This window comes from Colius striatus, chromosome 3 (genome assembly GCF_028858725.1).
Source record: "Colius striatus isolate bColStr4 chromosome 3, bColStr4.1.hap1, whole genome shotgun sequence".
Classification (NCBI taxonomy): domain Eukaryota; kingdom Metazoa; phylum Chordata; class Aves; order Coliiformes; family Coliidae; genus Colius; species Colius striatus.
Genome location: NC_084761.1, coordinates 32,629,491 through 32,657,398, shown reverse-complemented (window position 1 = coordinate 32,657,398; position 27,908 = coordinate 32,629,491). Strand labels below are relative to the sequence as shown.

At 38.2% G+C, this 27,908-nt stretch overlaps 1 protein-coding gene across 1 annotated transcript; it reads left to right on the top strand.

Moving 5' to 3' along the window:
• The first annotated feature begins 127 nt into the window (after window positions 1-127).
• MGAT4D (MGAT4 family member D) lies at window positions 128-27,651 on the top strand. The gene is made up of 15 exons (XM_061993160.1): window positions 128-263; window positions 2,982-2,993; window positions 3,724-3,864; window positions 5,392-5,525; window positions 7,644-7,690; window positions 10,650-10,763; window positions 12,011-12,086; window positions 16,235-16,346; window positions 17,222-17,352; window positions 21,115-21,222; window positions 22,099-22,292; window positions 25,442-25,520; window positions 25,632-25,710; window positions 26,984-27,096; window positions 27,625-27,651. The coding sequence occupies exons 1-15, from the start codon at window positions 128-130 to the stop codon at window positions 27,649-27,651; spliced, it is 1,503 nt and encodes a 500-aa protein (XP_061849144.1).
• The last annotated feature ends 257 nt before the right edge of the window (window positions 27,652-27,908 follow it).

Genomic DNA, 27,908 nt, shown 5'->3' with positions numbered 1-27,908 from the left:
TTTTTATGCACTTCTAGTGATGTCTTCTTCTGGACTGTCTCCCATTCTTAAACACTCTCTTTATTCGATTGTATTATTCACCACTCTGAAAAGAAATTATGTTCTCATTGCAGGAGATGACTTAGACATGCACCAAAGCCAGCTTCTGGAACTTCGGCAGCAGCTGTTGTATGCTGAAGAGGAGCACAGAAAAAGATCACAGGAACTGAGCACTGCCCTGGATGAAATTAAACGTATAGTTGCAAAAAGAATTAACCTGACAGGTTTGTATGTATAAAAGTGTACTGTTAATCAGTCAAATGTCTGCGTGCTCATGTTTCTGATGTGGGGAGAAAAATCATTAATTTCATTATAATACTTTTTAGAAAGGGTGGGGAAGTAATCTGTAGGCCCTCTTTACATAGGATCGGTTAGAAAAGAAATAAATAAGGGAGGGGAAAAAAAGGGACACAGTAGACTGCAGTGGTGTCATAGTGGCAAAGCTGTACATATTTCTAATCAAGTTTCTTAACAGTGCTTCCTCCTCTCTTGCTGTCAACTACAGAGTGCTGAATAAGCTATTTTTACTAGCTTTTACTGTACCACTACACACTGATAAATACTAGGGCTGTCTAAACTGGAAGGCAGGTACATCTTCTTAGATGTTCCACAGTCCTGATCCCCTCTTGTCCAGGAGTAACTTTCTGGGGGAACTCTTTGGCCATTAGTACTCTGCCATCCTGCCAATGCACCTGAGGCATAGGGGGTGCATGTGGTAGGTACGCAGCCTCATATTGGCAAGCAGAGCACATACAGCTGGGTGCTTGCCTGAACCTAGGAGCCGAGAAGCCCCATAAGGTCTTGCTGGCTGGATACAGCCTGAGAGTGTTCCTTCTAAAATTTATTTTTATCTTGCAAGTAGTTTGTTGGTAATCTGAAGGAAATGTGAATGCTTGTAAGTGATGCCAACTAAAAGAAAACTTTTGGGAGAGGATTCTCTGTTTCATTTTTTTCTATTTTTCAGAGACACCAATGTGCAATTAAGTTTACTCTAGTGATCTATCTTCTTCCCATTGTTTAATTAAATTTCTTAATTATCTGAGATCCTTGCTTACAGGCTGTTGTACAACCCCATCTATCTGCACACTGTAGTTGCATACAACAAGTTAGTCTGATTCTGTCCCCTAAAAGAAGTCATATAGTAATGCAGGACCTGGCTTCCTCCCTGTGCAGATTGGAAGAGCTACTTTCCTGTGGAGAGAAGGAAAACTAGGTGAGGCTTCTCTGCACCAGAAGCATTCCACAACACACTCTGACTTCAAGATGAGTCTGGATGCTATTAAAAACTTTTTAAAAATCCATATTTACATTCAGTACAGTGGGCTGGTTTCAGATTAGAACAGGGAATTAACCAGGACTATTACAGGTGAAGAAGGAAGAAAGTGTTTTCCTGCTTTGTGTAGTCAGCTTCATTTCTTATCCTGTTCTTCCCTGCCTCTTTTGTCATGTATATTCAATATTAATTCAGTGGGACTGTTCAGATGCATATAAACAAATGCTTAAGTGTTGGCAGGGTAATGGCCTTACAAGCTTCAGTAAGGAGACTGTATTGTCAGCCATCAGTAGCCCCACATACTGTGGATGAAGAATTATTGCCTAAAGCACGTAATGGCAGTACAGGCAAGGACAAGTCCCCTTTCCTTCTGCTCTTACTTCTTACTGGAGCCAGCTCAATATCAGAAAATATTAAATCTGTCAATTCACAGGATTCAAAGCAGACATTTCTTAAAATTACTGAACAGTTTTATCTTTACTTACTCTTCTGCTTCCCATTCGAGCCAAGTTCTATTGTACAACAAAAATATGAAGGTTTATTTTCCACAACAAAATTAAAGTTTGCCCAACCCTTGACAGGTACTCCTTCCAAATAAAAATGGAAAATCCTTGAAGTGTTACAAAGATGGTTTTTAAAAAAGAAAGTTTATATGCAGCAAAATTCTGGTATATTTAATGGCAAAGCAGAGTGCGAGGAGTTGAGACTCTCTTTCATACACAATGTCTGGACATAAATATATATGTTGGGGTTTGGGGTTTTTGGTTTGGGTTTGCTTTTTTAAATGCCTTCTGTATGTCCAGTCCTAATTTTCAGTAGGAATATCTTTAGGAAGTTGAAAAACTTCAGACAAATATTGCCCATTCAGTAAGCGTCTGTCTTCACTGATCTAAGCTAAGTGAATTGAACTGATGACAGTCATTTGTAAGATTTCTCTTAAGTAACTTTGAGGTATGGTAAATGTTGGGAGTTATCTTAGATGGAAATTTATTTTTCCTAAGAATTGCATCTAAGTTAATAACCCTCCTGTTGCTTTTCTGACTGTGAAACTGTGAATTTTCAAGTTTTCTGTGGCTTTGAAGGCTCTTAACATGATTTTGTTGGCTGAAACTATTTGAAGTGATGTTCTGATATCATGAAGTGCCTTGCACAACTGATAAAGTGTATGGAGGAGGCAGCCACTGAAGTATGAATTACCTTATATAAATTCATAAGAGCTTTATTTTTCTTTCAAGGTAAAAAACCCATACAATTCCAGGTAGCTAGTATAGTACAGAAAAATTCAGCAACAGAGAATGACAGATAAAATTTTAATGTGACAGCCATATGCTGCCTGTGTCAGGAAAGCAAGATTTTAGCCTTTAGGCAACTAGTAAATACAATCTAGAGTGAACTGTTTTGTTTCCAAGCAGTTTTCTTAAATATTCAAAAGAGCATTTGCAATTCTTCATTAATATGGTCTTTATTTTAATTCATTCAATTGCCTTTTTAAAAATTGCATGGTGTGTATCATCTGGGCCCCCATGGGTATCTTACTGTAAGCACTTTTTTTTTGAAAGCTTGTATTTGACTTTATAATGATTTTAGAATTAAATTGATCAAGTTTGTATTAAATTTATTTTAAAGAATTTTTACCACCACTGGAACATTCAGGAGTGTTCATGTCAAGGAAGACAAACAGGTAGATTAATGGTATCTGGTTCTTATATGGTTTATTTTTTAAAAAATAAGATTATTTTTATAATGTCACATGAGTTATTTCAACATGAATAAATATTCAATTATTTTAACCTTTATTTTAATCTAGTAAAGAAACAAAAATCTCTACTTTTCTCTTAACTTACCACAGTCTTGTTTCTCGAGTAGTTTCTAAAGGTCTGAATCGTTGTCCTTTTTTGCCATAGGACTTGTTAGAACATGAAAACTTCTGTTTGAGCCCTGAAAACCACCGTGTATGACATCCAGGCGAGAACATTTTAGTTTGTTAAGGAAGGAAGTTGTTAATCGGAATCTGTGTTTCTTTTTATTTCAAAATTTGCCTGCCAACTGTGGAAGAAAAGAAAAACTTTCTGTCTTCGTGCTGCTTTAAAAATAATAACTTATTGTGTTGTGAGGTGTCTCAGTCCTGTGGCTGTTTAGGCACAGGGAACCGCAGGCAGAGTTCCTGGCATGTTCAGCTTTGCAGGTCTTCACCGTTGCCTGAGTGGCAGGGGCTGTACTGGCCAACTCACAGTTTATTACCACAGGAGGAGAGTATGTATGACATATAATGACTTCCAAAGAATAGTTCTGATAGAATAACTTTGTGTGTGGTTACCTACTAGTATTCAATTAAGGAAAATGGTTGAAATAATAGGATTTACTGCTGGCTTTTTATTATGTGCGTACGTGGACTTTTTTGTTTCTTTAAGATGATGTGAAGTGGAACGTGTTAAACCTCACCAGAAAACTACCCGTGCATCTTACAAACATGTACTACTATCTACCTCACCTTCGAGAATCTGAAGATGCCCTTTTCCCAAATGTGATTTTTGGGCAACAGAGAACTGGAGGTAGGAAATGAAGTTTGTCATATATTTTTTATATGTTTATATCTTATCTTAAATTCTAGCAATGAAGTGTACTCAAGGTTTGAAGAGGATTTTCTACTTAAACTTTATAATGTTGCCAAACTGAATAAAATTTAATGGAGATGGCAAAAGCACTTCTACTCCTCCCATCCCAATTTCAAGTCCTCCCTAAAATATTCTGATAAACATTTTCAAATATCACAAAAAATAGTCATAACTGAAAAGCAATATTAGTTTATTTCTTAGTCATGGATTCATATGGCAAAATTGGACTACCCGTCCTTTTATTCCCACAAAATTAGTATGAGTAAGGCAGACAGGGAGAGTTTACTGAAGCTAGAAGCAGATGGAAAGGTGATGTGATCATTTGAAGAATAATAATAAATAAGTGTAACTTTTTCATCCCCATGAGAAATCAGTGGACCCTGCACAGATCATTATGAATTCCAGTGAACTGTAATACAAATTATCATTACACCTTCTCCTAATTGTCATGTTGTAGATAAAAAGAACATTCAAAAGCAATAAGCAAACAAGGAACTAGTCAACTATTTTGCTTAGTTTTGCATTTTTTTTTAATTTTGACTTTTCTATAGGATGATTTTATACAAAGAAATGTTGACAGCCCTTTTCATTTAACTAAAAAAACAACTTGTCTGTGCCCATGACATGGGCTAGTGATCCTACTGGAGCAGTACTGTGGTTCTCACAGGATCACCTCACTGGAGGTAATCTATTAGCCCATACCATAGATCTGTGTGAGTATGCAGAAGACCATAGGTGATCAGCAAAATAATTTTTAAAAATACCTCAGAAAATCAAATACGTTCACAAGCAAGGAGCAAGCCAAACAAGCAAACAAAAAAGTAATAAAAGAATGCTGCGTTTGCTGCATGTTTAATTTTCATTCATTTGTACAATCACAATAGCAAGACCACACTTTAACAAGTACAGGCTGACCTTCAGTGGACAAAACCAAACAAAATCCCAGTGGTTTAGCAGGTTATGTGCTGAGAAGGAACATTGGAACTTTGCATTGTTGAGCTGGTACAAATGATGAAGTTGTCTTCTCAATTTTTTGGATTCCTTTCTAAGATACACAGTACTCACCTCCTGTGTGAACTTGCTCACTAAAGCAGTGTTAGTTTAACTCTTACCACTCAGATCTCCATACCAAGGCTGGCTCTTATTTCACAATACCCCCTTTAGAAACTCAATAGCAGATACCTATGTATATGCCAGAGGTAGTAAAATTGCCAAGTTCTCAAATGTTGACAGTCTACACAGGGTAGACTTGAGTGCTTATACCATGGACACAAGTGTCTTTAACCTAAACTTAGCTGCAGGTATGTCTCCTAGGTAGAAAAGCAAGTGCTGTCACAGTGCTGTAGGAATATTAACTGCCACCAAGTCTCATGATCACGTCAAATAAAAATTAAAATGTAAGTTCAGTTTCTTTTTATCTGACTTAAAATTGCATGGCTTGTGGACTTCTTTCTTTCTTTGCAGTTTCTCTGGTAATGGGTATTCCTACTGTGAAAAGGGAAAAACAGCATTATTTGGTTAATACACTGCATTCCCTACTCTACGAACTTTCTGAAGAGCAAAAGAATGACTGTGTAATAATTGTCTTTGTAGCAGAGGTAAGTTTGCATGGAAAGATGAAATATGTTGATAGAAAGACAGTATGTTGATTTAATATAGCAATGTAGGAGAGGTGGCAAAATTTTGTTAGCTAGGTCTTTGGGAGGCTGGAGGAGACAGTGAGCAGTTAGTGCCTCAGTGTTCATATGTGAGAAAAAGTCAGATGATTGAAAGATAAAAAGTCATATTTCATTTACAAACTTTCAAATAAATACATACAAAGTGGTTATTTCTTTCTGAAATAAAAGTATTCTACTTCAAGATTGAAATGTAAATTCTCCATGGAAAAATTCTATAGAACCTGAAAAAAGTAAACTTGCGCTAACAAAAGTTCAGATCTTCTGTTTTGATATCATATAACTTGCAAAGTACCTTGACATGCTGGAGCCTTGCCTTCTGCATGCATATTTGGATTTCTTAGGAAGAACTATTCAGAGACTTGAACGGTTCCATGTTTGGGGAAATAAACTGTGCTCAAGGTAAAATATTAGGGTAAATTACTTTTTTTTTTCATTCCAAAATGTCACCACCATATTAGAAAAAAAAAATGCAGAAAGGAATTAGCTAGTGATCGGTTAAAAGACTATGCTGTTATTCAGACTTCATATTTATTCTTCATATTTCTTTGTCCTGCCATAAAAAACGTTGAACTTCATACCTGTATTCATTGAGAGTTAAAAGATGGCTATTTTTACTTCAGTCATTGCTTAGAGCATCTTTTGGAGCTGTAATACCGTCAAACAGAGCATAGTTCACTTCACTGAGTCTTGACTTCCACTGTTCTGTTTGGATCATAATGATAAGTAGATAGACCCAATTTTACTGGCTCTAGTTCCTCTTCAGTACAATGTTCAGGAGCTGAACTTACTTTACTGCTAAGCTGAACAAGGAAGAGCCTTGGCAGTGATGAACTTTGCCTAGCTTCCATTCAGATGAACTTCCTAATACAGGGCCTCAGAGACTCCTTTGGATTTTTAAGGTTTGACTTCCGAATAATACAGTTTCCCACAGTGGACACTGCTAACGTAACCCTTCTAACAAACAGTAGCTTTGTTGTAGTAATAACCTATTTCAGGCAATTCAGGATTAAACTAAGTTGTAACAATCAGTGTCTCCCCTTTTTCCCATCCGCAAAGTCACGTTCTTACAGGTTATATTTTTCAGCCATGCAGTAAATTAAAGTGGGTTGATTGTGCTGATATGAGAGGTGGTAAGAACATTTAATTATGAGAAGGGGACAGGTATGTTCACTGATAATGAGTCCACACCTTCTTTTTTCCCAGGAAGTTTCGAAGATCAAGTTAAATGTTTACATTGTAGGTTAGGTCAGAGTAACTTATTGACTGAAAGTGAATTTCAAGAGTTATTGGTTTGGTTTTTTTGTCACAGTTCTTTTCTTACCACTTCAAATTGGTTTTACTCATTATAAATGTAATATCTTACTGGTAATGATTAGTTGTGTATTTAAAGAAAAAAACATCTGAACTGCTACAATAGGTATTATATTGCTTTGGAAATGGCATCCATAAACTTTGCACTCTTTAATATAGTTAACAGATGTGTTTTGCACACTAAAAACTATTAGTCTTATGAAACAGCACCAATGAATAAATATGTCCTCAAAGATTCCAGACATAACTTTGTTATATTAAGAAGAAACTCTAAATAAAAAAAAAATTAAGTCTTGCTAGCCTAGGTGGCTTTTCTCAACAGCCCTGGGCCTCTTCTATTATTTTTGGATGATTAACCTGAAATGGGTCTTTTTCCTGACAGTTTTATGACCGTGCTTTTCTGGCATAACTGAAAGCTGTAGAACAGAATTTTATGCAGGAACTGGCTTGGTCCCCTGCAGAAGTAGTGAAAAAACAAAATACAGAAAGCATACTTGGAGATAGTGCAGTTCTACTGTTAGTTGTGTTGAAAGTTCAGTTGGCTTGAAAGCTCTACACTGTCCATACATTAGCAGACATGCTGCTACAACATACTGCCATTGTTTGGAATTAAAATAATTAGGCAATATAAATGAAGTGTATGCACACAAATATTCCCTACAAAATGTTGCTTAATACAGATTGAATGACTTGAAAAGAAACCCCCCTTCTTTTTTTTTTCTTTAGGTGAATGCAGAATATGTTAACAGTGTTGCAGAAAGCATTAAAACCAGGTAAGTCCCATAGAGTGTAACACTGAACAGCTGTTAAATACATTTCGAGCATTTATGGAAAGAATTGGATCATTTCAGCAGTAAATTAGAACTCTGTTGTAATGAAATGGAACTGCTAAGAAATAAGGCAAAGGTGCGCTCTTAGTATGTTTATTGTTAACAAACTGTGACATTTAGAACAGAGGGATATATGACAGTTTATTCTCCTTTTCTTGTTTCATATATGTGCTGCAACTAATCAATCAAGGTGTCAGCTTAAGCCTCTGATAAATATTTATTTACTTGAACCCAAGTCTTTTCCTCATGAAATTAATGATGCAATTCAAGGCACCTGAGGCTGTTTTCTAGGTGTCTGTTTCCTCATTTGCCTCCTTTTCATGAAGGCAATGGACTTTGGACAGCAACGAGATTCTATTTATAATGTTGAATACTGTTATATGATGGGTAACACGAGATGGGCATTCTTTGTTGTGCTAAATTAATGTAGGAGCTACCAAATCAAGTCTTGATTCCCACTGCAGTTTTGCTTGCTCCTATCTTTCTTTCCCATAGATATTTACAGCATCATATGCATGTTAAAAACCTTAGAGCAGCTTGAGAGGAACAGCTACTAAATAAAAATGTTAGTGCAAACAAAAACCAGAGCCATTGGTAGATCTATTTTGCCTTACAAAAGCCACTTTCTAAGATATTATGTAATGTAGCTAACAGTCACAAAACAGAGAACACTAAAGGCGCTGAAGTGCAGCTGACTTAAAGACACAAGAGATGAATTCTAAGCAGTGCTGTAGTACTGGTGTCTCTGGCCTCTTTGATGCTTTCACACAAAATCACAGAATCTTAAGGATTGGAAGGGACTTTCAAAGATCATCCAGTCCAACTCCCCTCCCAGAGCAGGACCTCCTAGAGTAGGTCACACAGGAACTCATCCAGGAGGGGTTTGAATGTCTCCAGAGAAGGAGACTCCACAGCCCATCTGGGCAGCCTGTTCCAGTGCTCCATCACTCTCACAGGGAAGAAATTCTTCCTTGTATTTCTTTGGAACCTCTTATGTTCCAGCTTATACCCATTGCCCCTTGTCCTATCATTGGCCATCACTGAGAAGAGCCTGGCTCCACCCTCCTCACACCCACCCTTTACATATTTGTAAACATTAACGAGATCACCCCTCAGTCTCCTCCAAGCTAAAGAGCCCCAGCTCCCTCAGCCATATCATAAGGGAGATGCTCCACTCCCCTCATCATCTTGGTGGCCCTGTGCTGAACTCCCTCCAGCAGCTCCCTGTCCTTCTTGAACTGAGGGGCCCAGAACTGGACACAGTATTCCAGATGTGGTCTCATGAGGGCAGAGTAGAGAGGGAGGAGAACCTCTCTCAACCTATGGCCACAGCCCTTCTAATACACCCCAGGATGCCATTGGCCTTCTTGGCCACGAGGGCACATGGCTGGCTCATGCTCATCCTGCTGTCCACAGGAACCCCAGGTCCCTTTCCCCTATACTACTGTCTAAGAGTGAGCTTTTTTGTGAATTGGTTATCCTGACAGAAGCTCTGTTTGGCCAGTGTTTGAAGTAAAACAGCCTTTCCCTTTCTCCTTTTTTAAAATGACTACAAGAGAACTCTCAATCTTTGTATCAGTGTTTTACTGGAACTATAGAATCATTTAGGTTGGAAAAAACCTTTAAGATCATGGAGTCCACAAAAGGTGCTACATCCACCACTAACTGACCTGCCTAAGTGCCACGTTTACACCTCTTTTAAATAAATACCTCTAGGGATGGTGACTCCACTACTTCCCTGGGCAGCCTGTTCTGATGCTTGACAACCCTTTCTGTGAAAAAAAAAAAAAGCCCTGACCTTCAATCTAAACCTCCCCAAGTTGCTCCTCCTGGTAAAACTTGAGGCCATGACCTCTTGTCTTATCACTTGTTACTTGGGAAAAGTAACCCACCCACCCCATCCCCCCAAAAAAACCCCCACAGCTGCCCCGGAGATGATGTCTTTTTCCCCTCACTTTTGAGACTTTTCTGCATGTTCCATTCCACTCAAAGGTTTCCCAGACCCTCTAGTTCAGGTTTTCCCTAGAAGTTTCCCCAGGCTGAGCTTGCTATCTAAGTAATAGCAATACCTTCCTGCCTGCAGGTAGTTCAGCTCAGCTGGGAGTATTGCAGCTATGACAAGATGAAGAGGAGGTGAGGTACAACACATACAGCAACTTAAGCACTCAGATCATTTTATTATTTCTTTATGGTTTTAAAAAAATTACAGCAGAGTAGATGCTTTGTCAGTATGACACAGCAAGACTGTGAGAACTCAGTTATGAAAACTTCCTATTTCAGTGATACTACACGTATAAAAAACTGAAGATTTAAATTATTTGTAAATTATTTTGACATATTCTGGAGGAAGGGGGAGTTTTGACTTCCAGGTTTGGCTTCCAAAGTTGGTGATGCATATTTTCAATGACTTTTTAAATGGAAAATTTAATACCTCGAGCAGAGCCTAGACCCAGACTCCCCATACCAAACACCCACTCCAGGACAGCATCGTTCTGGTTAGAATGTAGAATTAGAGACAGTGTAAGGAAGCTAGGAGCTCTCATGCAAGGGGGAATGGTTGTGTGTAGTTCTAGATAGTGGATTTGATAGTGAATTACTGCTGCATTTTGGCAACCATCTCGGGATTATGCGTGAGCATCTGTAGATGCATGAGGGGCAGATTTTCTGAGGCAGACTTTTGTTCAAGTGTTCTCTGAGACTGATGAGTTACTGTCATGCCTGTTCTGATGGGTGTCAAAGAGCCCTTCTTAGTTTCTAACTTATAATCTGTGTGACTGAGTTTCTTTGCTAGAGTTGTGAATTCCACTTATGGAGGAGCAGACCTAACTCTGGGGAGCTGCTGCCTGTGGTTGCCCTCAAATTCTTTTTGAGGAATGTGCTATCACTAAGCTTCTCTTCACAGCTTCCCCAGAGAAGTCCGTTCTGGAGTCCTGGAGGTTATTTCTCCTCCTACTTCGTATTATCCAGATCTTTCCAAGTTGAAAAAACAGTTTGGGGATTCAGAGGAGAGAGTAAGGTAAGATCGCTGTATAAAACCTAAGAACTTTTGCTAAGCATATAAAATACGAAATTCTGCAGAAGTCAGTGTTATTTGGGCTAATAATGTTTGTGTATTTCAGAGCTAATGGACCTTAAGTGTACTTTAAAAATAAAAATATTGCATAAGGGAATCTTGAGAGAAGTTACGCTGCACATCAGCTTCAAGTTCAGGGTGAGAGCCAAGGCTTCTCCTCTGGTTCTTCTCTCTTGGAATCTCACAGGTTTTAAACCAGATAGATAAGGGTAAGAGGCAACAGGCTGGATGGTCTGGTCATAAAGGAAGAAAAAGGAAAATCTTTTATGTGACAGACAAGGGAGAGGGTCTGTGAACACACAAAGGAAACCTCATGTGGCTCATCAGCTAACTGCAACATGGATTTAATTCATGACCTTAACTTTTGGTGATGATGGACTTTTTATAGTAGTTAGTAATATATGTTAGCTGGTGATTTCATTTGCTCTTGTGCCTCAAATTCACTAAAACAGAGATTATAACCTGACAAAACTGATTTACTGAAGAAAAATAGTTTTCTTCTGATCAGCAACTGCTGATTTATCAGAAGGTATGCCAACAGTGCAGCAAGGGAACCACAGTACCGAGTTTAGGTTGGAGGAAATCAGCAAATGCATATATACAAGTATATAGAATTTATAGATAAACCTTAGATCTGTCAGAGCATAAACATGAAACTCAAGTTTCAGGAATGATTAGATTTGAGTCAGATACAATTTTATGTCAATTAAATAGTGGTAAATTACTCTAGTCTTTTAGTATTGATTATCTGTAGAGGAAAATCCATGTTTACGTTTAAACCTGAAAATGAAGTTTATCAACCTGCTTCTGTGCTGTTCATCAGTAAAAGCACTTAATGTTTGATCTTTAAATAATCACTGTGGGATGATCTCAACTGTTTATAATACAATGAGTAGAATCTTTGAAGTCATTTGACATTAATGTACTTGTTAGAAATTTTGTTTCAGGCTGCATTGATACAGATAAAAATTTTTGGCTTCTTTAACATTAACTTTTCTAGAAAAGTGAAATAATTTACAAATGTTTACACTGATTATAGTGGAACTTTTGGTCCCTTAGCAATGAGGTAGAACACAACCATACAATTTTACTGTAGAAAAAAAACTGCAGAGCATTAGAAGTGCTTTTATTATAGAAATAACTTGCAACTCCCCCAAAAAAGCTTATCAGAATTTGCTGCTTATGTTTAGGTGGAGAACTAAACAGAATTTGGATTATAGCTTTTTAATGCTATATGCCCAACCTAAGGGAACATTTTATTTACAGGTATGTTCATATTATCGCTAAGTAGCTGCAATACATCTGTACTGATTATTAGCTTTGGCAACTTCAATTTGTTTCAAAGGCCTCAATTAAAAAATAGCAATCTATTGTAATTTTCTGTCTATTTTACCTGTGCTCTTTACAAGCATCCACATATTTCTGTGTTAATATACATCTTGCAGCCAGGTACTATTTGATTAAATCCATCTGTTCCTTCCTGTCATTTGTGAGGTTGAATAACAAGGTAACTGAAGCATGAAACCTTTATGAGATTAGGTTAAGAAAGTCAAAATTGAATGTGTTTTCACTTGGTGCAGCAAGACAGTTTAGTGGTGGTAGGCCCAGATTATAGCCCAGATCACAGTGAACCAATAAATTCATTCAAAAAGGGAAGCATAACAGTATAGTGTTACTGGAGACAAGGTTAAACTGCAAGTTGGTACAGATTCTACATTCTCCAGAAGATTTAGAGTTAAGAAGATCCCCATGCATTCAGGTTTAGCTATCTAGATTTGTGCTAATCTGCACACATAAAGACAATAATCACCACCAGAGATTCCACAATTTATCATGGCTGTTCAGTACTGGAACAGATCCATAAAGTTTCATGTAGCTATTGATTGTCAATGGCATTTTAAAAAGCTCAGAACAACATTTTGCTTAGTTCTTAGTTTTCCTGGGCCTTCTGGTTTGAACAGACTCTGTATCATGTAATGACATCAATCACAAGATTCTCATAAGCAGAAAATAAGCCTGCAGGAGCAGGTATCTCTTGTCAGCATTTAACACTAACACATTTGAGCTGGGCTCAAGAGTCTATGCTCTGTTCTCAAATTTGGCATAGACACTCAGAAGACAGAAGGGTAAAGAAAAATGTTGTCTATTGAACAGTTGAGGTTTACTAGAAAACTAAGTATTTCCCTATGACTTTCATATATTAAGAATGGCACCCATATTTACCAAGTGCCCTAGGCCATTAAGGCATGGGAAACACAATGAAGAGAAGCGTTAAGCTGCTGCCAGACAATTTCCCTTTCAATTATGAGGTTCTCCAAGTATTGATGTTTGCATGGAAATGTCTTACTTATGTATTTGTATTTTTAAAGAAATTTGAGAGTACATGTTTTCTCCTCTGAGATATAAGGACTGAACTATATTATTCAGATCAAAGCTCGGATTGCAATGGTCTGGTGATAGTCACGGCTGCATGGAGAATTTTCTTAGAAACTGTGCTTTCCTTCTACCATTACTTAGCATATCCACTTATTCATTTGTGCATCCAGTTTACAGCTGCTTCTGTAGGGCAGATGATGGTCTGCCCAGAAGTGGGAAGAGTTTTCCATTAGCACTCAGGTGAACCAAAAGTAAAACATTAAATCTTTTAGTATCTTCAGCAACTTCAAATCTTTAGCAACTTCAAACTTAGTTAAATGAACTACTATTATGCTTTTTTCACCTCATGATTTTGTTCCTTTTGGAGGCTGGGGAAGCTTTATATATGTCATATATGTATATATATGTAATCAATATTGTCAGCAACACCTATCTATAATATAATATCATTATTATAATTTATCAAGTGTATTCCTGTAATGATTTTAAGGCCTGAGCAATAGCTCAGTGAAGTCATTAGGAGTCTTTGTATTGATAAAAGTGCATTTTTAGCCGATTTTTTTTTTACACTTATCCTGAAAAAAAGAGAAAGGAATCTTTATGGAATAAACTGCTGGAAGTTTGTTTTCTGTGGAAAATGAGAGAAGATTTTTCAGCTTAGTCTTCACATATTTATTGAAAAGTTATTAAAAATACAAAACTACCCTAATATAATTTAGAAAGGAAGATACTTTCTTGCCTGGTGATTACATTTCCATTATATGCTGCCATTTTTTTTAAATTGCTTCTTCATTTTTTCTTCTCTTAGCCTACATAAGAAAAACTAGTTGAAACCTATTTATTGTGTATCACTTAGGAAATTTAAATAACCTTGCTGTTGTGCGCATTTCTTTTTTCATTTAAAAATAATGAGTTAAGGGAAATTAGCTGCAATCATGTTCTGCTGGTTTTCTCATGGCAGTGAGGCAAATAGTTCATATCTTGTACTTTCTGATCCGCCTCTATACAACCACTGCATAATTTTTGATAGATAAGAGCATATGAAAAACAAGTGGCTGTAAGCTGAAACCAGAATAATTCAAATTAGAGCTAGAGTACCAGGTACTAAACATTTGGGATAATTATGCATAGTATAGCTTACTGATAAATGACTGATGCTGAAATCTCGAAGCAGTGGCAGATGCTCTTCAAGAAGAAGTGCTTTAGCTGAACAGAAATTATGGGACTTGATGTGGGGTTAAAAAAACCAACTTTTAATGGCCTGTGCTACATATGATATAAAAATACATTCTTCAGTATTCTCTTTTAGCTGTCAGGCTCAGCAAAGACTGTTTCCGACTTCTTGCTATGCCAAACTACTTTCAGTTCATAACCACATTCACACTCACTTAGCATCACAGCCTCTGTATTTTTCACCTTTACCACTTTTGTGCACTTTCTTCTACTGTTTCTCGACTATGGTGGTCTCACTATTTTTTTGAGATTCTCCTCTCTGTGCTTTACATCCTTTTTTGAGTGTCCCTCGATTTCTCTTTAAGGATTCTCTGAAACTGTCTTGATTCCTTTTTTTTCTGTTTTTACATCCAGTTACTGGATAATCCTCTTAGCTCATTTAATTTTATGCAAAACTTCTTGTAAGTTGGTGTTTTGGAGGTGTTTTTGTTGTCCTCTTCTGCACAACTGTCAACTCACCCACTGTATCTCAGAATCTGTTAACAAGCCTTGATCTTAATAGTTCATCCCATCTATCTATTTTTTTTTATCTTACCACCAGCAGTAGCCGACAGAGTCAAAACAGATCTCCTAATTTTGTTGTTCAGACTTCATTCTGCTTCCTCCTGGGTTCATTGTTGACAATGCATTTCTCTCCTGCTAGCCCTACACTTGTAATAATGGCTAAATTCTGCTAAAAGCTATGAGCCTGCTCTCTCAAGCTTTTCTTGCTGACTCTGAGCTGAGTCAGTTGAAGATGCAAAACCAGCAGGAAACCATGTGAGCTTTTTTTTTCTCACGGCATTATTTTTCAGCCTATTTAGCTTTCCGAACCAGATTCCAGCACCACCAGAGCACTGGGGTGGATGAACTACAGCAGTTAGACCAAATTAACTGTATCATTACACTGCACCCCAGCATTTTCTTGAAGGCTTAACTTCCTCTTCCTGTGTTTTACATGCCCACACCAAATTCAAACCCTGAATTACCTGCTCCTTAATTATTTCTGGAATTTATTTATTTCCTTTGTGTCATTGCCTGTAAACTTTTTGTTTGGACTCCTTATCCTCAGCTTTAGTAACTGGAATGGCTTCTTCCCCTATTCTCCTTTGAAAGCCATGCAAAAATGCAGCCAAGGCCTTTACCATTTCCTTCAGAGGTGTTAGTCTTCTTTTCCAAGTATCCTGTAACTGGCTTTACTGCTGTATTCAGTGTCGGCCTTTACAATGCCTGGAAACCTCCTTGTATTCCTGTTCTTCAGTGCAATTCACAGCACGTTCCTTCTTTCATGACTAGGATTCGCTGAAACAACTTGCTTTGTACTAGCACCTCAACAATCATCCACAGTTTTTCACAATCACATTTTAGGTGCGACAAAGTCTGCCCAGGCTACTCTACAGAGCTTTTAACCATCTGCTTTAGACACTCCTCTTTTCAAACAACTTACTCCCGTTGCTGCTTGTCTGTGCTTATACAGCTTCACTACAAATTGTCTACTGCCTTTTTCCTTAACCTCTGTCTTTTTGCTTAACATTTTCTTTTAAGTGAGATCTCTTTAAGTTAGGGTGGAGCCCATTCTCAAAAAAGTGAGAAGCACTCATGGTATTCAGGTCACTCCTGTAATTAAATATTTAATGAATGATACTGAAACATGCAGAAGATAAATAGCAATCCATTGTAGTATGGCACAGCTTCAGTATACAATGTATAGCAGTCAAATACAACACAGTTGTCACTTCTGTGTGACAGTACCACCTCTTCAACAAGCAATAAAACCACCACTTGCCTTCTCTTTTTTGTTGACTTCTGTTTTTTTTCCTCCACAGCTGGAAGATGATATTATAGCCAAATCTGATTATATTCAAAGTATAAAAAACTTTGCTGCTAAACAGTCCCAAGAGTGGATGATCCTTGAGTTCTCCCAGCTTGGATTTATTGGTAAGTATTGAGACCTCAACAGAGTCAATTGCATTTGGAGGTGTGTAGGTTGAGTAAGTCTCACTCAAAATTATATTTCAAAGCATGGAAGGACCTGCATATCAAAACTTCCCTGGTACGTCAGGAAAGCTTCCACTGAAACTGTCTTTTTAATGCAGAGTGTCCTCAAGCGTAGGATCTGGTTATTGGGTTCCCACAAGAAGCAAGTTGGTCCACCTTTGAGTGCTGTGTGTCCCTCTAAGTGTGTAGTTTCCAAGAGTGGAATTTGAACAATCCATACAATAATCTGCTTCCTTTCCTTTGTGGAGCAGAACATCCTTTCCATATCATAGGGAAGGGGTTTTAGTATTTTTAGTATTGGTTTTTGTATTTTTCTATGGTTCTAATGCAATTTACTTGTGATAACACCTTATAAGTGTTAAAGAAACGGAACAAAATCTGCTAATACAAATAGCAAGAGAACTAAATGAATGGTGATAGTACTTAAAAAGCACAATTTTTCATATCTAGGTCTTAATTTGAAGACATTCCATATAGTACTGCCAGTGAAATTGCATTTGGACAAATTATTCAGACTTTGTTTCATCTGACACACAGGTGACTGGCATATTTGTGTTTGGAACTAGGATATAACTGCACATTTTATTAGTCAACTGGTTGACTAAGTGAGAATATCTCTAGGCATGGGATGGAAATCTTTTCAAAAACCCAACATGCTGGAGGATAAGCAATTCTCCAAAGCTGCAGTCTTGTGTGAAATTTTCATTCATCAGAATTACATCCCTGTGTTTTAAAGTGGGAGTAAACAAAAAGCTGGTGATTTTTGCACAGCAATAGAAAATATATGAATATGCAACTTCTTGTCTTGCTTTCAGGAAAATTGTTTAAATCAGAAGACTTGCCACTCATAGTGGAATTTTTTCTCATGTTCTATAAAGATAAGCCCATAGACTGGCTTATAGACCACCTGCTCTGGGTTAAAGTGTGCAATCCAGAAAAGGATGCAGTAAGTATGTCTATGAATTTCTGAACATAAGTAGTACTCAAACAGTCTCAGTGACAAAATAATTTATTTTTAAAAAATGGAATAGAAACCTCTTAAACCTGACTGACTTTGGAATTTGTGGGGAATTTTGTGTGCAGATCTGCATACTGGGGTGCAGTGTGTGAGCCCATTACGGCACATGGAGAGGCCTGTCTCGGAGAAATTCAGATTTATGCACCAGATCTCTTTTGCCTGTCAGCTCTGAACATGGACAGCACAAGCTTACATTTGCCTGCAGCTGGTCACATAGGCAACCCTGCAGCTGCAAAGAAAATTTCGATTGTGTAAACCTATGTAGACTATCACTTCTCATACCCTTCTGCTGACTTTCTAATATGAAAGTTAGCAAAGCATGCAATTTTACAGTCACCTGTTCTGAATTTTGCATACCAATTCCTTTCAGGAAGCAGAACTTAAGAGTTTTGCTTTAAATCTTTTATTACCTGGGGAAAAAAATTTACTGTTTGCCTAAAAAAAACCGCAGGGAAACGTGTAAATTGAAAGAACTAAATTATTCTTTTAACTAAAAATGAAAGAGACAATTTTGTTGAATTACAAAATACATCATTTCTAACACTAGAGGTGAGCCCAATGATAAGTATTTCTTTATGTCCTTTTGTGTTCTTTCTCTCACCAGTCTTTGAGGCCTTTCAGTACTCACTCTCTTGGTAAAACAGACTGTGCCATGGAGTATCTGCTCCTCAGTTTTTAAGGTTCAAGAGTTTTATTGGATTGGTGGAGCCAGTCCCCACTCCAGGTGTTTGCACATGTTACTTTTGTGTTTGATAACAAAGGAAGAACAGATACATAGGAGTTGCTCAGAGGAGGAAATTAAGGGGAGAGGAATAAACAAGCTTGAAGTTTTACTGTGTACCAGAGGTAACTTCTGGGGGTGGCAGAAGGTGCCTGGTGTTACACTTAGTAATGCGACTGAGGAATCTCTAGTCCCACTTCATATGGATAGGAGTAAGCTTTGAGGTCATAGAATCACAGAATGGTAGGGTTGGAAGAGACCTTTAGAGATCATCTAGTGCAACCCCTCTGCAGAAGCAGGTTCACCTAGATCAGCTCACACAGGAACATATCCAGTTGGGTCTTGAAGACCTCCAAGGAAGGAGACTCCACAACCCCTCTGGGCAGCCTGTGCCACTGTCTAACGTGCCAACTTCCATCTGAGAGATGGAACATTTTACTGTTATTTTTTTAATGAGTGTTCTAGCATCGAAGATGTGATTCATACCTAGAAGCAAGCTGTGTTCCTGAAATGCGGGCAGGCAGTTTGTGTGAGTCTGCTCTGGCCAGGCCAAAGCAGTGGGATCCGCAAGTTTCTTCTGAGTTTCACTTCTGCAATTGCATTTTCAATTGCTGTGGATAGCAAAAACCTATTGAGATAAGTCAGCTGTGTTCTGCCCCTGGGTGAGAATGACCAGTGGCAGGGCATGCTGGGACTGTTCACAAGAATGGAGAAAATGGACACAGGAGGAAGGACAGAGATCCCAGATGCTGCTGCTTCTCTGCTTAACAGATGAAAGCAATGAACTCTCCTACGGGCGACAGAGAAGGCAAGCTGACAGAAATCCTGACACTTTTCCCTTTCCGAACCACAATGAGTGTCACTAAACAATCATACACTATGTATGCTTCATGGAAGGGCAACAGGGCACCTGTTTGTGGCTTTTATCTGTCATCCTGGGGTGACTGGTGTTTGGCATGTGTTTTCAGTCTGAGCTGAGAATTAACATACTAAGATTCAGTTACATCTGCTCACTGAACTGAAAAAGACAGTTTGTGATCATCAGAGAGCCATCAGATCTCTGTGTGGTTCAGAAATGTCATGTTTCATGAACTAGGGTCCCCAGTACAAAAAAGACATGGAGTTGTTAGAGCGGGTGCAGAGGAGGTTCCATCAGAGAGACAGAACATCTCTCCTATGAAGAAAGGCTGAGTTGGGCTTGTTCAGCCTGGAGAAGCGAAGACTCTGGGAAGATCATACTGCAGCCTTTCAGTATTTAAAGAGGGCTTGTAAGATAGATAAAGGCTTTTTACCAGAGCCTGCCATGACAGGATAAGAGGCAACAATCATAAATTGAGAGAGGGTAGATTCAGATTGTACATACGGAAGAAGTTCTTCATTATGGGGATGGTGAGGCACTGGAATGAGTTGCCCCATCCCTGAAATCTTTCAAGGTCAGACTGGATGGGGCTTTAAGCAACCTGGTCTAGTGGAAGGTGCCCCTACCTGTGGCAGGGGGGTTGGAACTGGATGATCTTTAAAGGTCCCTTCCAACCCAAACCATTCTACCGTTCTGTGGTACCGTTCTACACGCTCTGGTGTGTATTATCAAGTGTAGCGGAGACGATCAGGCTGCAAATATCAGAGCCCTGACTCAACAAAGAGTCTTATCTCAGTTTCTGCACAAATAACCACACTAGCCCTGTGCTACTGATTGTTTTCAACTGCTACCATAAGTCACTGTTTTGGAAATGCTGCTATAGCATAAAAGGAGACGTGCTGGAAGCTACATTATTATAAGGGATGAACTGCAAACCCTATCAAAGAAACAGCTGTCAATAAATCAATTTGCATGTATTGTGTTTTTACATTGTTTTGCTGAACATCTGCTATGGACAAACATAAAAATACTTTGTTCTTTTTATAGCCTTCCAGGTGGTTTTGAATTTCTAATTAGTACTTATGTGAAAACCCACCAGTTTGAGTTTGTTTAAGCCAGCCTAGTGAAGATTTTGTCACGTCTAGATTTAGAAAGCATTGATGCAGTTCATGTGACATTTTTCTTTTATAGAACTGAAAGCACTTGATTGAAGAGGTAAACACATTATCCTCTCAAATCTGAAGATGTGAGACCTGGGATACAGAGGAGTTAAATAATTTTCCAAATTCACACAATAATTCTGTGACAGAACTGAGAGCAGAACCCAGGGAGTCTCATTTTAACTCGTGCTCTATTCTATGCCATTGTGCTTCATTATCTCTCATTAATTCTTGTAGCATGTTTGCTTCATATGTGGCAAACTGTAACACTTTATATAGATATAGAACAAAAATTACATTTAAAAAAGTAATTTGCTCTCATTCAAAAGTCAAGAAACTCAGAAATCAGTACCAATTACAGTTATTTGATTCCCTGGTATATGTCATGTCACAAAGTATACTAAATTGGAAAATCAGGATTGTCATACTGAATCTAAGGGCTTTATGTAATTATAAGATAAAGATACATACCTTCTAGTATAGTACATTATAAGCCTCTCAAACATAGCAGAAAGAAACAAAACGATAAAGACTAAAATGTAACCAGAATCTATCTCAGGAAAGTCAGTTTTGGTCAAAATAGTTTAATTAGAATGATGTGTCAAGGCCAGGAGTTGAAATGAAATTTGCCAGAAACTGTTAACAAAATCAGTTTCAGATTTGAGGTCCATTTTTGTCACTCGCGGGTGTGGCTGATGGTATGCAGTGCAGAAATCCCTAAATTAGCAGTGGTTGAGCCTTCAAATCTGCATAGCACCACAAGTGTAATTCCGAGTTTAGGTCTGGAAACAGTGTGTTTGAAATACAAGTGACTGTAGGTATTACTTATCTAAATATGGATAAAAAACATGGACCCTTATCCTCAATTACATAATTAAGTTTCCTTATGGAACTTAGCTTTTGTCTCCTTTATTTAAATAAAACTTCACTCCCTTATATTTTCTTTCCAGATACACTGTGAAAAGGAAAAGGCAACATTACGTATCCGTGCTAAACCATCTCTCTTTCAGCATGTGGGAACCTATTCATCATTGCCTGGGAAGATACAGAATTTGAAAGTAAGGATAATGAATTAATGCCATATTTCTAAATTATGGGTTTGTAATGTGGCTTGCTTGAGACTGATTTGAGAAACATTTCATCTTTGGTATTAGATGGCATTTCCATATTCATGAATGTTGATGTACAGATTTGGGGGAGAATATTGATCTGGTATCTCAGCTGCAGGAGGGACACACTGCTTCTGCACATCTTTGAATCTCTAATCTGAACACCTGTAGCAGTCATAGTAGCATTTTGTGGCATGTCAGAATCCTCTTCACAGCACAAGGTTTCATATGCTCTGCACCACACAAATGGCTATGATGTTTTGGCTGAATAGTCTACAATCTCATTATGAGGGACTATTAAGAAAAAGATATATTGGTAGGACAAGGGTGTGGCTGTCATGACAGCCATAGATTTTCAGGGAGAATTTGGAAGACAAACAGTGGATTGACCACATATCTGATAAAGACAAGAGCAATGAAGCACCTGACTTTGGGGATGTCTTGGTGACACCATTTAGACTAGTCCTGAGATGATTCAAATTGCTGTATTGGATCAGACTGAAGGCTCACGTAGCCTTTATCAGAGACCAATGTCAGGTGCTCTGGCAGAAGGCATAGTAGACAACTATGAAATAGCCTACTGTGGAGAAGTTTATTTTTAAATCTGGGCAAGTGAGAAATAATCGGTACAGCTCTGTCTACAACCTGTACTATTGAGTCTCAGTGATTATACTGAAACAAATATTCTATTTCAATTAGAAATAAATTGCCTTTTTTTCCACACTGAAGTAATTATTTTCTGGAATAGTTTCCTGTAGTAATTCAGCACATTGGAGCACGTTTTCTTCATTGTGTGAGTGAAAATGCTTTTTTAATATCCAACAGGATAAAGATTTTGGCAAAAATGTGCTGCATAAAGCACATAATAATCCACCTGCAAAAGTGAATACAAGCCTAAGAATATACCAGCAATATACTTTGGAAAAAGTTTATAAAGGAGAAAACTGCTTTTGGGCATCATCTCCCATGGCAGGGGACTACATCAGCTTCACCTTTTTAAATCCACTAAAAGTTGAAAAGTAAGTATTACATGATATGGAATATGGAAGCCTTGCATATATTTTGTTTGGAAATGACCAAGTATCTTCAAAACCATAGAATCATAGAATCATTTTGGTTGGAAAAGACCTTGAAGATCATCGAGTCCAACCACTCACCTCACACTGCCAAGCTCATCACTAAACTAAACCATCTTCCTCAGCACCTCATCTATGTGCCTTTTCAATATCTCCAGGGATGGGGACTCCGCCACCTCCCTGGGCAAAAAAAAAGTTACCAGTGCTCAACTACTCACACAAACCATAGAATCATAGAATTCTTACACCTGAAAAAGACCTTTAAGATCATTAAGTCCAACCACTAACCAAACACTGCCAAGCCCATCACTATATTAAACCATATCCCTCAGTACGTCATTTATGTGTTTTTTTTAATATCTCCAGGGATGGTGACTCCACCACCTCCCTGGGCAGCCTGTTCCAATGCTTAATAACCCTCTTGGTGAAAAAGTTCTTCCTGATGTCCAATCTAAACCTCCCCAGTGCAACTTGAACCCATTTCCTCATGTTCTGTCATTCATTACTGGAGAGAAGAGATCGACCCCCACTTCACTGCAACTCCCCTTCAGGTAGTTGTAAAGTGATCATGTCTCCTCACAGCCTCCTCTAGGCTAAATGTCCCCAGCTCCCTCAGCTGCTCCTCCTTGTTCTCTAGACCCTCCACCGGCTTTGTTGCCTGTCTCTGGACATGCTTCAGCACCTCAGCGTCCCTCTTCTAGTGAGAGGCCCAGAACTGGTCACAGTGTTTGAGGTAAAGCCTCACCAGCACCAAGTACAGGGGGACAATCACCTCCTTGGCCCTGCTGGCCACACTATTTCTGATATAAGCCAGGATGCCATTGGCCTTCTTGGCCACCTGGGCACGCTGCTGGCTCATGTTCATGGCTGTCGATTAATACCCCCAGGTCCTTTTCTGCAGGACAGCTCTCAAGCCACTCTGCCCCAAACCTGTAGCTTTGCCTGGGGTTGTTGTGGCCCAAGTGCAGGACACTTGGCCTTGTTGAACTTCATGCCTCAGCCCATCACTCCAGCCTTTCCAGGTCCCTCTGAAGAGCCTTCCTACCCTCAAGCAGGTCTATGCACTCACCCAGCTTCATGTCATCTGCAAATTTACTGAGGGTGCACTCAATCCCATCATCCAGATCATTGATAAAGATGTTAAACCAAACAGGCCCCAGTGCCAAGCCCTGGGTAACATGCCTGGTGATTGGCTGCCAACTGGATTTAAATCCATTCACTAAGTTTCTCTGGTCCTAGCCATCCAGCCAGTTTTCCAACCATCTCAGAGTAGGTCCATCCAAGCCATAGGCAGCCAGTTTCTCCAGGAGGATGCTGTGAGAGACTGTGCCAAAGGCCTTACTGAAAGTCCAGGAAGATCACATCCACAGCCTTTCCCTCATCCACTAAGCAGGTCATCTTGTCATAGAAGATGAGATTGGTCAAGCAGGATCTGCCCTTCATAAAGCCATGTTGGCTGGGCCTGAACGCTTGGTTATCCTGGATGGCCTCATGATGGTGCTCAGGATAATCCGTTCCATAACCTTTCCCAGCACTCAAGTCAGGCTGACAGGCCTGTAGTTCCTAGGATCATCCTTTCAACCCCTTATAGGTGAGGGTCACATTTGCCATCCTTCAGTCATCTGGGACCTCCCCTGTGAGCCAAGAGTGCTGGTAGATAGCCTTGTTACTGACAAAAAAGTCCATGATTTGCTATTTACCTTCCTGAATTCCCCTCCTGAAATACATATCTTCCTTCATAATTAGAGGGCTTCTTAATTTTTTTCTTTTATTTCTTCACTTGAGTATTTTACACTGGTACAATAATTCTCAAATGAATTTGTTTTTTAAATGCAGACACCTGAAGCTTAAGATAGAGAAGTGTTTTTCAGAAGGACCTACTCTATGAACAATACAGATTGAGGCTGGAACCCAAAGAAGCAGTCCTGCCTGGTTTAATGGTTTCTTCTTTTCTCCATGTCAGACTGGGGAACAGATCTGAGTTAAAACTAACTTAGCAACAAATAGGATTCTGAGAGTGTCTCTGGCACAAATGAATTACTACGTCTCTGTAATGAAATTCAGAGAAAAAACTCCTTCAGTGTAACTGCACTCCCTCCCAAAACTGGTTGAAAAGCTGAGAGACTTCTGTTGCTGTGAAGATTGTAGATTTCTCATTTATGTAAACAAAAGAGAAAAATCTAAGAAAGCAAGTCTATGTCTCCATCTAGTGAGCTGCACTAAATGACAGTTGCAATAACAAACACTGGTATTCTGTGATCAACACTATTACTTATCTGGTTTGTGTTTTTAGAAACTTGGTTGGCCTTTAATGTTGCATTTTCCTGTTAGTGGCAGCTGTACTGGATGAAAGTGACTTAAACATGATATTGCCTAAGGGGTGCTCCCAGCCCCACCACATTGCTAACCTGTGAAAATGGATAGTTAGTACTACAGTATTTGATGGGCTTCTTATGTCTTGATGGTCTGATACCAGGGAAGTAGGTTGATGTTTCAAATTCCCTTAACTCTTTTTAGATCTAAAACCCTAAGAACTCTACTGTCAGAAATTTAAAACTTAACAGGGATTATTTTTTTAGATCTCATAGGTGTTTTTGCTTGGATTCTCGCCTTAACACTGCTGATGCTCATTGGCTATAAAGGAGATTATGTAGAAGCACTTGAATTGATTGGTATTGATAAAAAAGGCATGTAACTATAGTCCTGCAGAAATAGGGACTTTTGCTGCCACTGCATTCCCGAAGCCCATCTCACCTTGGCCTTAGGATAGTAGGAACAGATCAGAAGGCAGATCTTCCTTAGCCATTTAAACCCGTGAAGTTTATTTGGAACTTGAGCACTGAAAAGGGGGAAAACTTGCAATTGTGGTTCCAGAGAAAGATGGTTTTAACACCAGTTCTGTTTAAAATAAAAAGCCTCTAGTATGGTTGGGTCACATGTTGGAAAGTTTCAGTACCTATTTCTGTTCTCTGTAGCCCACAGCTAATTACATAAAATGTATTTGAAACTTTCCATCAAAATTGGAAATAATTACTTCCCTAGAACTTTTCTGAAGTATAAAATACCTGGAAATAATATATCTTTATCATCAGGTACTTCTTCAGAAGTGGAAACGTGGAGCACCCTGGTGATAAACTGTTCAACACTACTGTAGAAGTGTTGCCAGCTGATGTAAGTCTCTCATTTCCAACTGTTACACACAAATGCTTCTCATTTTAAGAATTATGATCAGCTTAAAATCTCATGCCCTAGAAGAATACTTCTATGTTTTATTTTTTACAGGAAATGCTTAGAAAAGAACTGATTGACAATGGAAGTAAATTTAACCACCCAGCAACCAAAGATGGATATTTAAAAATAGGTAAATTGTTTATTGGCAGTTTAAAACCAGAAATTTTGTTCTTGCATATAAAATGCGTCCTCATTTGAGATTTTTGTTAACACTGTAATAAATACAATGTTCCAAGGTGAACATTCTTTCCAAGGTGATATTCTTTTCCAGTAAGGAAAAGAAACCTTTTGCACTACTGCATGTTATAGTACATGTTGTTTGACCAATTTTGTTTTAAGTAACGAGGAACCCTACCAACAGAGGCAAAAGCCACGGCATCAAATTAGAAGAAAAACTAATTGTAGTCTCTGCAAAGTTTTAATTTGATAATTGATTCTGGTTTGGATTTTGCAGCCTTAGCTGAAGACAGGATTTCTTATGATTACTACAGCATTGTTGTGCTCCAACCTGAAATGAAGATGAAGCATAAGGCAATGCACCTTCCTCCTTTTTTCAACCACCCCTGCTTCCTCTTCTTCCTTCCTCAGGGTGATGTGTGACTTCTCTTAAAATGATCTGCAGGTTCTCTACATGCTTCCCAAGGCCTAGTTTCTACTGCTACCTATACTGAAATGCCACTATGTGAACAAAAATGGATTACTGGGAGATGTGCTTTATTTGCTACATTCTTCTGTCTCTTCTACCACATAATTGCTCTTTTCTCCAAATGAACCACTTTTCCTTCACCAATGCTTCTTGTTTGCTTTGTTTTGCACCTCTCTCCCACCTCCTCAAGGCTGTTTTGCTCTAATGAGAGATCCAAACACAAATGCTGCCAACTCACAGTTACACATGCACATTGATAGGAAATGAGTATCATTCATGAGATGAGCATTTTTCAGTTGTCTGCAGTGATTTTATGCCAGGTTTAGCAAGGCTAGTTAAAAATCATTGAACTGGTGAAGAAATATATCAGAATTGGTCCACGATTCCTAAAATAGCTTTTAAAAACTAATCATACTTCTCAGAAAAGCTCTTTTAGACTATTTAACGTGCCCATATGTGCTATATCTATATGGTCACCACTAACATATTTAAATTTATTTTTAACATCTGTAGCTGTAAGTTCTTTATTTTCTTGTGTTCTTCTCCAGCTCCTAGTTGCTGTAACTGAAGGAACAAATCTTTCTTCCTGTTTATAGCTTTATCTTTCAGTTGTTACTGTTTGACATTTTCCAAGAGATTTTTTTCCCCCTAGTCTTCTATTTCTGGAGTTCATTTATAATTTAGAGCATAAGTTTACTTGGAAGTATATTTCATTCTAATATATGTTTGTTTGAGTCTTGTTTTAATTTTTATTTAGGGGCTTTTGAAAATGGAATTGCAGAAGGCAGTATCAACCCATCAATAGGAAAAATAAAGGCTATTCGTTTATTGGTCAATTCTGATTCTCCTGTATGGGCAATTCTTAGTGAGGTAAGCACCTTCACAAAACCATTTTAATTAAAGCTCTATTAACTGATTTTCAGTTCTTACTACCATATAGTATTGATAATCATTTATTTTTAATTTGAATGGAATTTTGTGTGGTAAAATGCATACAAGTTCAGAACTCTACCAATTAATCAGTTGAATTTACTTCATAGAAAAAGTGCTGGAAATGTTCAAATGGAGTGATACTCCAGTGTTACAGTGCTCTAAGTACAGCTGCTAGAATTTGGATCATGATAAACTGATCAAAGGAGGCAGGAAGGCTTTTCTAGCTTTTTTTCAGTCACTATCTTGGATATTAATAATGACATATAAACATATTCAGATTTTTTTTTCAAGTTTCTCCCAAATGTCTTAATGTGTGTGAACCTGTAAGTAGAACAAACTTAACAAAAGTCACTGAAAATAATTCCTACAGCCTTAAACTATAGCCATAGTTGTCAGGAAGGAAAAACCAATGTGTTAGGCAATGCTTTAACACATTTTAGAATTTTATTTGTTTGGTTTTTTCAGGTACATATCAAGACATCTGAAAACTGAAAAAAAGCCCCATTTTTGACGTGTTACAGATTGTTTGAAAACTAGGCTAGCGGCAACAAAAAACTGACTGGGTAAAAAGGACAAATCCAAGCCCATTTAATTCTTAATACTGTGTATTAGGAAAGAGTTGAGGTAACTATGAAGTCTTTATACAAGGAATATTAAAGGCTACAAAGAACCTGATAGTAATTGCTATAAATGTTCTTGAGTAAGGTGGCATATATAAAAATCTCACCTGAGCTTGGCAGCATTCAATA

Excerpts from the sequence above, each read along its gene's own strand:
- MGAT4D (XM_061993160.1), top strand. The coding sequence starts at position 128 with ATGCACCAAAGCCAGCTTCTGGAACTTCGGCAGCAGCTGTTGTATGCT. Across the intron at positions 22,293-25,441 it reads AATCCACTAAAAGTTGAAAA|GTACTTCTTCAGAAGTGGAA; the intron begins GTAAGTATTACA and ends CTTTATCATCAG. Across the intron at positions 25,711-26,983 it reads AGATGGATATTTAAAAATAG|GGGCTTTTGAAAATGGAATT; the intron begins GTAAATTGTTTA and ends ATTTTTATTTAG.